General features: G+C 48.6%; 1 protein-coding gene across 3 annotated transcripts; it reads left to right on the top strand.

The window, feature by feature from the left end:
- The first annotated feature begins 1,753 nt into the window (after positions 1–1,753).
- On the top strand, positions 1,754–11,474 carry TMEM171 (transmembrane protein 171). 3 transcript variants are annotated; one of them, XM_079143475.1, is made up of 4 exons: positions 1,754–1,877; positions 4,816–5,523; positions 8,686–8,827; positions 11,201–11,474. In XM_079143475.1, the coding sequence occupies exons 2-4, from the start codon at positions 4,884–4,886 to the stop codon at positions 11,391–11,393; spliced, it is 975 nt and encodes a 324-aa protein (XP_078999601.1). In that variant the 5' UTR covers positions 1,754–1,877; positions 4,816–4,883; the 3' UTR covers positions 11,394–11,474. The 3 variants fall into 3 exon arrangements, with proteins under 3 accessions (XP_078999601.1, XP_078999600.1, XP_078999602.1); XM_079143474.1 differs by lacking the exon at positions 1,754–1,877 and adding an exon at positions 2,599–2,738; XM_079143476.1 differs by lacking the exon at positions 1,754–1,877 and adding an exon at positions 2,599–2,738 and having other exon boundaries at positions 11,204–11,474.
- Positions 11,475–11,758: the final 284 nt, after the last annotated feature.

The following is an 11,758-nucleotide window of genomic DNA, read 5'->3' on the forward strand; positions in this document are numbered from 1 at the left end:
TTACTGTTTTTTCCTCATTGAAATACTGTAAGTTCCTAAGGGCAAAGGGTTTTGTCTGTCTTCCTTATTGGTACATGATAAGCATTCAATAAATATTTGCTGAATGAATAAATGAATGCAGCTCTTCACTTCATCACCCTGTTTTCACTGATGGAATCTGAAGCTCATCCAATTTTTAAATCTTGTCCTGATGCCATTTTTTGAAAGATTGTCTGGGCTTATCTTTTCTCACTGCCACACAGGCTAGGGAAGACCACCTGTTTTGGGGGAGTGACAAGGTCACCCAGACTCTTTCCTAAGACCAGGTCTGCTATGAAGATAGGCACCTTGAAGCCTGGTGGGTGTGTCTTTCATTCCTGACTGATGATCAATTTCCAAGGAGTTTAATTTAGCCAAAATGGGCTCCAAAGCACACAAATAGTCTAAGCTGCAGATATCCCAACAGGAGGCTAATCTGATTGTCCTTGGTGCCAGGACGCTGAAGTTTGTCATGGGTGGTGAGCCCGCAGTCATGTGGCACCAGAGGGGCAGCTGTATCAACAGGCTTCTTGCAGGTCTGCACGGGGCTTAACCACAGATTGACTTTCAAATAAGGGAGAAGGGAAGAATGAGTAGGGAAAGGGAATGGAAACCCCTTGCGTGAGGAAGAGTTGTGAGCCAGCCTGGGACAAATCTTATAATGCAGGCCTGAGTTCTTAGAAAGCCCAGCACCTGCTGATATTGTGCAATTGCCACCGGGGCTATCTGCTCATTAGCTGGGTAGATCTTGGTGATCTTCCAGAAGGTGGTGTATCTTGACACTTTGACCGGAATATCTCTACCCCAGATATGGATGACTGCAATGTCCTTGGGATACAGTGCCTGTATTGTTATAATGATCCATATAGATCCCCCACCTGGCATCACAAAACAATGTAATAAAAAAATATTTTCCGAGTTCACAACATTGTTTGTTCTCTGGACACCAGGTAACCCAGGGAGGAACACTGGAGTCAGTGCCTCTGGCTCAGGTCCTTGCTCCACATCAACCAGCGGTGCAGGGGCACTTTTCTGCAACTGAAAAATGACTGGTTTTCTAGGTTCCCATGTCCCTTTCTGACTCCAACCTTCTCTGAGTTACTGGAGACATAGTAAAGAGCCCTGGGCTGCAAAGTGCAGAATTTGCTCAGAGTCAGGGGTGTTGAATGTCAGTATTATTCATTGTAGTAATAATCAGCAGTTATTTAGTTGTGGTAGGGATTCATAGTGGCCAGGGTTCCCTGGCTGAGACAAAGTCCAAATTTGTCCCTCTAGGCAAGTGTCCCATCACTTCTGTTGGCTGGAACTTGTCCAGTAATGCTTCCCTAGTGAGCCCCCATCTCACCCATCCGACCCCTCCAGCCCCAGAGGTAATCACCCTACCCTCTCTGCCCACCTCTGGCCCATTCTTTGCAAGTCTCTCCTTATGTCTAGTAATTAGCAAAGTCTAATTCACACTTTACCCTCAGTAAAAAGGTCCGGGAATAACTTGTTATCAGGTAGGCAATAAAAATGTTAATCCAATGGAGTTTAACACTGAATGGGATCTCAAAAAGTGGACAGGAAGCTAGCGAGAAAATGTATGGTGGGGAAGTCCCTGGGGCTCAGGCGCCTCCGTGTTTGGGCTGAGAGCATTTGACTCACCTTTCACAGCTCTTTGACCTCTGGTGTGGAAAGGGGCACAGTTGGATTGTGTCACGTGTCACAGGGCAGGTTACAAATAGCACAGGGATTAGCAAACTCATCCAGAAACTCCAGGTTCAAGGGCAGGGAAAGTTACCAGTTTAATTCCGGCAGCTCATTAGCGGCAGAGGACCAGGAAGGGGGCTCTATGGCAAAGAAGGGCTGTGTGAATACATGTGAGTGCGCAAGGGACAGAGGTGACCCGGCACAGGGCTTGCCGAGACTCTCAGAAACAGGACTGCTGGCCTGAATGGCTAGGGAACACAGGACCCCGTCTCATTCTATTGGGGCTCTAGTGTCTCCATGTCCTATTCTTAGGAAGCTCGAAGCTAGTTCTTGCTTCGGTTACCCAGTCAAGGTCTCGGGAGCAGCAGGAAGTCCACACGGCTGCTGGGTGTAATCGCCCTGGACCGTGCAGTGGCCTCGGCTGTGGCGGCGGGAACGCGGGGAACCTATTGTGCCAGGGCCGCCACCACGCCCGAGACGGGCTGCGGCTTTCTCTTTCGCTCTCGAATCCGCCGCGCTCAGCCCTCTCCGGGATTCAGCGCCCAAGGGCTTGAAAAGGACCGGCTCCCCTCCCAGTAGCCCGGTTCTCGGCCGACGAAGCGCGAGATCGGGCAGCCCGGGGAGATCAGCCTGCGGGCGCTGCAGCCTGGCGTGCGGGCCACGGGTCGTGAGCGTTCCCATTTGCCCCGGACTCCTCGCGTACACTGACGGGCGCGAAAGCGGCCAAGTCTGCCAGCCCAAGCGGCCCCCTGGCTCTCCGCTTCTGCGTGAGGCGAGCCTTAGGTCCCCGAAGGGCAGCACCCGGTGGCGGCCAGCTCCTGCTGGCCTGTCTTGTCCTGCCTCGGCCGCTGCGGCCGCCCGGCACCGCCTCCTTCCCTCCAAACGGTGGCGGCCCGCCCTCGGCACCTGGACGCGCAAACCCGGTGTGCGGGCGGCCGGCGCCGCGGAGACCGCGTGGGGAGGCGGACGCCGCGCCCAGCCTGGTGCCCACAGCAGCGCGGCGGGCCGAGCGCAGCAGCACACAGCCTCAGGTAAGCTGCCCGCGGCGCAGGCGCCTAGAAGGCGGCGGGATGGGCGCCTGGAGGGCCGCCGCGCTGATAAGCGCAGGACGGCGCTAAACCTGCGCACCTGGGTGCCGCGCGCTCAGCCACTCCAGTTGTGGATTGCGCTCCAGGCTCCGCTAAAACCCACAGAAGTGTTTCCCACAAGAGACATTTGCTTCTCTTTAGCTCTCCTTACGCACCAGAACTTTGGACGTGGAGAGATGCTGTTGGTTTGGAAATGTCTTTTGGAAAAACCTATAGGAGTGTTGGGGAGGTGAATTTGGTTTGTGGGAGGGGAATTTGAAATTAGGTTGGTATTTGGAAAAGGTTTAATTTTTTATTAGTATGGATGCCCCCTGTGTGCCCCTTTGATCTGTAGGGGAAGTGTAGGCACTGAGACTACCCACACACTTTTGGATCAGGGATTAACACATATGCCAGGTGTTTATTCTACTAGTCCGGAGTGGGAGGAAAAGAAGCTATAAATCCAGTTTGGGGTTTCTTCTGTTTGTTTTGTTGGTGTTCGGGAATTTGCCTTATGATAGTTGAAACCTTATGACTCACTGCAAAACTGAAGATACCAAGAAGACAAGGAGTTCCTGATAGGACTTTGTAACTGAGAATCACCCTTACCTCTGAAACCAGCAAGAGATTGTTTTTAAATTAGTGCAATGCTTTCTTTAGATCTTTCTTTCAGCTTGGCAGCAACTTCATAAAATACAGTTTTTCCAGGTTTGAGGTGAAAGCTTATTTCTCTCCTGTATTTCCTCTTTTCTCCAACTTCCTTCTGATTCTATCGCAAGTTTTCCTGGAAAAGTACTTCCTGATATGTGATCAACTGCTAGCTTTCCTCACCTAAACTGACCTTCCTTTGACATGATTTTGGTTTGTCAAGATGGTCTTGGGCTTAGAGCCTCAGTCTTGACCATGAATATGAGTTACACAAATAATTTTGCAGGTTTTCTTCTTTTGGGCAAGTGACTCCATGACTTTGTATTATTTTTGCCAGGTTCCCACATAATGCCCTTACTCCAGTTCATTGGAGCAAGACAAGATTACTGGATGATAGAGTCAGTTCTGCATAAACTCAACAACTCTTGAACAACTACTTGGTGAAGTGAATGCAGGACTTGGGTGATTCTGTGGAAGGTGCTTCCCACTTGGTTCCAAAATATTCTTTTAAAGTCAAGTTCTGTTGGACGTTAGTGCTTTGTGATGTGATTTTTATGAGTCACTTAGTTTTCAGAGTCTAAACCTCTGTGGAAGTGGGTGGCCCTGGGGACAGGGGTGAGAGCACCTGCCTCAGGTTACCTTGGAGATGGGGCTCCACTTGAACTGCTATGCCAGACTCTCTGGGCTCATCCCAGGCCCCCTGCAACTGGGCTACCTGTGTGTGCATGTGTGCGTGCATGTGTGTATGTGCGCAGCCCTAGTAGGTGTCTCTTGAGAATCCAAGAACCGCATTTGATCAGAATTAACTTAAAAGTTCTCAACCCCAGTGTGTTCCTGAACTGCCTTTCCATTCTCTTGAAACTGCTGGACTTGGGTCTTCTGTAGGTCCAGTCTTAGAATAAAGCATGAAATGGAAAGCTGCCCAAGCCCCAAACAGGAAATGGAAAGTTAGTTACCAAACAAAAACTTACTGACTTGGAAATGCACAGGGCAGTTGTGATGAAATGCAGGGTATCTGTAAATCAGAAATAATCCCAGCAGTTCTTCCCTCACTCCCCATTGTTTTTTGCTTTGGGGGAAGTGAATTTGTCAGACTCAGAACAGGAAAGGCCACACCCAATTATTTTATTTTTTTAAAAAGATACTCTTATCTCAGATGCATGTTAATTGAATTTCCTCTTTTTCGAATATCTTCGTAAAATTGCACATTCATGAGTTTCTGAATGCCAGTTCTGACTCATCAGCCAACTTGATGTGGCATAGTGTGTCAACTGTACGCAGTTCTACCTCTGGTGATTTCTCCCTGTTGTGATTTCTGAAATGGCCAGCAAAGAACAGAGTCAGTTAGTAACACCTGTACCCACTTTAATTAGGCGTTTTTTAATGTTTGCAGAGCTCTGAAATCACCGAAGGGAAGGAAGCACATCCCACTTCACTTCAGGGAAGAGGCCTTTCCTGGCCATGTCTTCAACGGCAACTGCTGAGCCAGAAGGGGACCAGCAGGACAGGCATGTCAGCAAGCTCATTTTCTTCCTCTTTGTCTTGGGTGCCGTGCTGCTGTGTGTGGGAGTCTTGCTTTCCATCTTTGGGTACCAGGCCTGCGAAAATGAATCCCTCCCATACTGCAGCATGGTACTGAAGGTCGCAGGGCCTTCATGTGCTGTGATTGGGCTTGGGGCCGTAATCCTGGCCCGCTCCCGGGCACGACTTCAGTTCCTGGAGGGGCGGAGGCGAGGAGACCAGGCAGACACCAACCAAGCCTTCCTCTGTGGAGAGAGCCGCCAGTTTGCCCAGTGCCTTATCTTTGGGTTTCTGTTCTTGACAAGTGGCATGCTCATCAGCATACTGGGCATTTGGGTCCCTGGATGTGGCTCAGACTGGCTGCCGGAACCACTGAACGAGACGGAAACTGCCAGCATGGAGCCCCCCATCTGTGGGTTCCTTTCTCTGCAGATCATGGGACCTTTGATAGTGCTTGTGGGATTGTGTTTCTTTGTGGTTGCCCACATCAAGAAGAGAAACAACTTGAGTGTGAGCCAGGATGCCTCTGAAAGTGAAGAGGGACACTCCCACAGTATGGAGCCTGTCCAGGTCACCGTAGGTGAGTGGCTGTCATTCAGGCACTTGCTCATGTTAGAGTGGCTGCTGATTTAAGGCTTCACTAGGCTACCCTCAGGTCTGCTCTACATACTTTCTTACTTCCTGTCTCTCACACATTGTGCGTTCACACACACACACACAACCCCCATGCAAACATACACAATGTCACTGCTGTGGTGAACCCTGTAGGAATCCTTGTACACATGATTTCTCTCCAGTGACTGTTATTTAGCAAAAGTATTGATCTTGATTCAAGTAATGATCTTGACTGAGGACACAGTGCAGTTAAGAGGAAAGTGAGAAGAACCTTCTGTTCAACTTAGGAACCCACCAAGTTACCCCCATTTCCCCTGTTTCTCTCCTGCTGAAACCATATAGATCTACCGGTTGTGGGATGATGCTTGGGTTCCCCTCTCTGGCTGTGGCTGGCTGACTGTCCTTGAGAGGTCCTGTAACCTCTCCTGCCTTAGTTTTTTTTATATCTATAAAATAAGCATCACACTTCTAAATCTCTTCCAGCACTACCATTCTAGGAGTCCAGCTCTGTCCCAAGTCACTGGGATTCAGATGATTTAAGGGGGCCCTCTGTACTGGTTTTTGTCTCATTCTTGATCTTTACTTTCTGTAACTTTATCCTTGACTGTGGGCTTGGGTCAAGGTTTGCTCATATCAGAGTGGCTGTTGATTCAAGGCTGCCAATGACAGCCTGAGATGAAATGTGACAGATGAAATGTTTCTCCCCCAGAATGCCTAAAAGTTCCTTTTGGGTCTCCTGGGTTTTGAGGAAGAGGTGGATTACCATTTCAGCACCCGCCACAGAGCAATATCAGCAGTTTCGACCTCAGTTTTATAAAACTGAGGAAAACCACATGACTGCTCATTTGCAAATTTTTATTATTATTTTTGGTAATCTGCTTTTGAAAGGCTAAAACTCTGAAGCTGTAGCTTTGGCCCTAAAGTTATTACATGAGAAAAGGGTTCCCCTAGTGTTAGAGGTGTCCTCAGCCTTTTTGAGAACCCTGGGGTCCAAGTAAATGCATTCACTGGATGCTGAATTCCCCGACTTGGGTGGGAGATTTTGAGGGGTGATCTTTGGGTTTCCTAGACCGGGAGATTCTGGGCCCAGGCTCCCACCTGGAGGCTGGAATTGGGTGCAGGCAAGGAGCAGAGCTGGAGGTGCTGCTCTTGGGTATATGTCCTTGTCCTGATGTGGACACCGCATAGTTCAAGATCTTCTCCACTTAGCTCTGTGTGCCCCATCAAGCCTGTGAAACTGGCATCTTCGCTCTTGTGTTTCTCCTTGGAGGTTGTGGGAGAGAGCTTATATTTTAGAAGCTCTGTCTCCCACGGACACTCTCAGTGCTAGATCCTAAACTCTCAGGTTATGAAACAGCCCTGCTTCCCTCCAGAGGTGTTAGCTGTGACCTCACAGAGGAAGGACATCAAGTTCTGAAAGCCTGGAGGAAGGCGAATCCCGAGGGCAAGGCCTCTTTCCAGGGAGTGCAGGTTGCAAGGTGTGGGTGGCAGAGCTGAGGGACACAGGGGTGAATGTCCTTGGAGATAATAGTCTACTCTGAGCACTTCCTTGTTGGTTTTTGACAGGTGATGGCCTGCCCTGAGGCTTGCTTCACAGGTCTTTTGTTCTGCAATGTGTGGTTAAAGTGAGCACTAAACCCCAATCCCAGTGACCCATCCAGACCTTCTAAAAAATTAAATGAGAATCCCAAGAGAGCCCTGACACGCTTTATCAAGTTGAGATTAGCAGTATATATTTAAATCTCCAATTACCATCTCCTTGCAGAAATAGAGATCGAGTTAATGCATTTTTGAAAGGGTAAATCACCTCTAGGGAAGTGATCTAGGCATCAGGGTACAGCTTGCTAGTTGGGTATATTACTTCATCAGGCAAGTAAGTGCCCTTGACCTTCGAGAGGGACTGAAGCACATTGCTGGGTGTTGGACCTGAGTTTGCTCTCTGCTTGGCCCTCCTGTAACCACTGGACACACATGGTCTCTTCCAGTCCTTCTGCCTGTTTTCTGAGCAGGAGGAGATCTTGTTTAGCGCCATGTTGGGTTGGTCATTCTGTATCAACATCAGCACACACTGGTTTGCTGCCAGTGCAAACCAGTCTCCTCCCTACAAGGAAACAAAGTTCTCTCTTCTCTTTCATTTTGTTTTAACTGTCATTTGGTGTTGCCAACTGACTGGAGGCCTTTCTCTGACCTCCGATGGTGGCACTGCCACACATCTAGAATGTTCTGGGTAATTCCTGTGGTGCACTGCCTTGAAATTTGAAAGTATTGGAATTCAAATTCAAATTAGAGTTTAAGTGGTCCCTAGTTTCTTTTTCTCAAAACATGGGGGTGTAGGTATTCTAGAGTGAACAGTAGCAAGAGAAATACAAAAACTAAACTTTTTTTTGAGTCTGACCTTCATCTGTACTGCTTAGGTGAAATTTTGGTTGTTTCAATAATGGGCCAGAAAATGGCCCACTGTCATTTGTTCAAAGGCTGAAGCTATGTTTGATTTGAGGAACTTGGCACTTTATCCAACAGCTGACTTTTGATGAACTAAAACTATACATTGAAAGTGAGAAAAGGTTTATCAGCAGAAGACACCCTCAGCAAGGGGAGGGAGCTTTTTAGCAAATTCTTAACACAAATCTTTTAGCTCAGACTTGCTGTGAAACAGAAACTACACTCATACTGCCATGGCGAGCACTCTGGGCTCTGAAATACCCACTTTGAAAACAAAAACAAACAAACAAAAAAGCTGAGGTAAAATTTGTAACGAAATTTACTATTTTAACAATTTTTAATATACAATTCAGTGATGTTAAGTACATTCACAGTATTGTCCAACCATCATTGCCTTCAATTTCCAGAACTCTGAACTTTGCCATTATTTCAAACAGAAACTCTGTACTCATTAAACAGTAACTCCAATCCCTTTCCCTACCCAGCCCCACCCTGGCCCTGCTAACCCATTCCACTTTATATATGGATTCCACAGGCCTACATTTTAATTCTGGAGTGAACAGCAGGTATTTTGATCTTTTGCTGTATATAAATGGACCAAGTATAGAATTAATTGATTTTACTCTTGTTAATTTGCTTCCATGTATTACCCCTCTGTCTTCAACCAAATATTGTGTTTCCCCAGGTGACTCTGTGATAATATTCCCACCCCCTCCACCACCTTACTTTCCTGAGTCTTCAACTTCTGCAGGAACTCGAAGTCCTGGGGCCAACAGCTTGCTTCCAGCTGAAAGCCCGCCTTCCTATTACAGCCTTTTTAACGACGGGTAAGACTTGTCATTTGATCATGGCGTGTAACCTTGCAGGCAGAGACCTGAATTTGGGCCAGTCTAGCTTTGAGTCTTTGGCATGAGAGTGAACAGTGTGTTGGGTATCTGTTTGCTGATGTCATGTCAGTATTGTTGCCTTGACACGAATACGACCTTTCAGGAAATTTGGGGCAGCACCTAAGTTAAATATGTTAAAAGGGTCAACATGACACCACCTCAGGGCATCTTCCCGTGCTCCCATCAGGGGCTGTCCTCAAGATGTCTGATACCCACCTATCCTGGGGGGTGATGAATACAGGAGCTGGGAGGGCCCTGCCTTCTTCGTCTCCACAGCTTTAGATTATGGGGAGGCTCAGGGGCCCCAGGGATCCCCAGTGGGTACAGAAGGGTTTCAGTATTCTAATGGAGTGCTTGGGTGAATGGCTAAAGCAGCCCACAGGCTGACCTGACCAAGCTGGGCCGCCCCCTCCAGGTAGAGTCCTTCCCTGAACCTCAGAGCCTGCTGACTGGCTGAGGGAAATGTCAGCTCCACAGCCCACCTCCACACCCAGGAGGCAGGGAGTCCCACTCAAATGGGATGGACCTGAGGCAGCAGGAGTCTGCCTCAGTGTGAGAGGGGTGGAACGGAGGCTGACACTGAGGAGGAGCAGGAGATAATGATCTCCAGAGTGAGTAACAGGGACAGTGGAGAGATCTCCAAGGGTGGAGGATGTGGGGACAGGCTTCTGGTAAACCAGAGGTGTGGCGCTGACTGATGGTGGAGGGACAGTGAGTGTGAACCTTTGAGGAAGAGTGGACAGGGCCAGGTCCCTGGAGAGAGAGGAGGTGCTAGAGATGGAACTGCAGAGAGGTTGCTGAAACCAGGAGGGCAAAGAGCCAAAGACCAGCGGACACTGGGTGGGAGGGAAAAGTGTGCCAGGAAGGGGTTCTGGCAAGTGCCAGGCCGAGGAGGGCTTGTGCAGACCCCAGAAGAGCAGCACTTGGGGATCAGGGCTAGAGAAGGCACTCGCGCTGCTGTCCAAAGGAGAAGTCAGGGACCAGGAAAGGAGGAAGGTTTGCTGGAAGTGTCCGAGGCCAAGTGGAAGGCTGGGGTGGGACTCAGGGAGATCTGCCTCCAGACAGTGAGATGAGGTGGATTTTTGAGGGGGTAGGGGAGCAAGATTCAAGGGACCTGGTGACCACTGCTGGGGACAGGTGCTACCTTGCCTTGTCATTACCTTAGGAAGCGAGCAGCTCCCCGACCCCACCATCCAGATAGAGCAGGCCCAGGTGTGTGGCCCTGGAGAAGGGAGCTGGTGGACACTACCTTTCCTCCAGGTCCTGGAAGGAATGAAGCTGTGTGGAGCTCCTTCCACAAAAGAAGCAGGCAGGTTATCTGATGTGAAAGGGAAAGAGGTGACTGGCAAGGATGGGGGAGGAGGCCTGTGAGCTCACAGGTGGTGAGCTGGGACGGGGGAAGTGGAGGCAGGATCACCCTGCGTGGAGAAAGGCAGGTTAGGGCTGACCATTTGGATAGCACTAATAATGAAATCTGCATTTTTTTTTCCTTCAGTGATAAACTTCCCCAAGCCATAAAATCAGTATTTAGTGACTTAAAGGAAACCACAACTGGGCTGGGGATGTGGCTCGGTGGTAGAGTGCTTGCCTAACATGCCCTAGGCCATCCTGGGCTCCATCCCCAGCACTGGCAAAAAAATTAAAAAAAAAAAAAAAAAAAAAAAAAAAAAAAAAGAAGAAGAAGAAGAAAAGAAATAAAATACTAAGCACTGCTGCTGTCACAATATCTTGAGTCCCAGGATCTGGATTTTCTTGCATTACTTAATGTGATTCTCACAACCACTCTGGAAAGAGGGCACTGATAGCGCCCACAATTCACAGATAGGGTCAAATAACTGGAAAGCAGGGAGTGGGATTCCAGTGCAGGTCCATTAGCCAGTGTGCCTCTGTCTCCCTTCAAGTCTGTGGCTTCATTTTTAATTTTCTATGTTGATAAGTTTGTCTACCTTATGTTAGCTGACTCAGAAGACAAAATAGCAAAGGACAGTAACTCAGAGTGGGGAGGAGAGAGAGAGAGAGAGAAGGATCTCTGCCTTCCTCCTCAGCACCTCTTCAGTGTCTTCAGTGACAAGAAGGGTGGCAAGGGGAGGGAGGCTGTCTGAATGTTACAGTCAACTGGAGGAAAAGTGAGAGGTGAGGAAGCAAAACAGATCTATAAAAGTCGAGTGTGGGAGAAATGACCCCTCAGCCGCTTGCAGTGGCTGCTGCTGCCTGGATGCATGCCGTCGAACCTTCCTTGGACACGAGTCTGGTACTGAGAAAGGGTGCTGCTGTTTCTGTCCTCTCCCTCTCACCGCCTGTCTTTCCTCTTAGCAGGACCCCAGCTCCGGAGAGCCAGGGCCCAGCCTCTGAGAGAGCGCGGGAGTTCGTATACACCATCTCTGGGACGCCTTCCCGCTCCGGGGTCTCGCCTCCTCTGTCACCCGAGCCACCCCCTAGATATGAAGAGAAAGAGCACGCCCCAGCCACATGCTCCTCTCCGTCTTCTGAGTCTTCCCCACCCTGAACCATGGACTCCAGTGCTGTTTTATATATAATGGATCACTATTTTATTTAATTTTTTTTTTAATAAAAAAAATATACAGCAGCGTTGACTGTGGCCTCATTTTCCTGATAATGAGGATTATCAAGCACATTGATACTCTGGAGTCTCCACACAGTGAAACTTTTTGACAAGAAATTTCTTGGTGCAGTTTGGCAACCAGGTTCCCTGAGAGTTCCAAGAAGGGTTTGCCTTTCTGCATTGTGATATCCTGGTACAAAATGGTCTGAACCCTAGGCTTTTTATAGGGGTATGCTAAACAAAACTTTTTTTTTAATAGCAATGGATATGGTGATATATATTTATTTAATTCTAGATATAGACAGTAA

The sequence above is a fragment of the Sciurus vulgaris genome (genome assembly GCF_902686455.1).
Source record: "Sciurus vulgaris genome assembly, chromosome: 6".
Lineage (NCBI taxonomy): Eukaryota > Metazoa > Chordata > Mammalia > Rodentia > Sciuridae > Sciurus > Sciurus vulgaris.

Coding starts and splice junctions, on each gene's coding strand:
- TMEM171 (XM_079143475.1), top strand. CDS start 4,884: ATGTCTTCAACGGCAACTGCTGAGCCAGAAGGGGACCAGCAGGACAGG. Junction 5,524..8,685: donor GCCTGTCCAGGTCACCGTAG/GTGAGTGGCTGT, acceptor GTGTTTCCCCAG/GTGACTCTGTGATAATATTC. Junction 8,828..11,200: donor TACAGCCTTTTTAACGACGG/GTAAGACTTGTC, acceptor CTTTCCTCTTAG/CAGGACCCCAGCTCCGGAGA.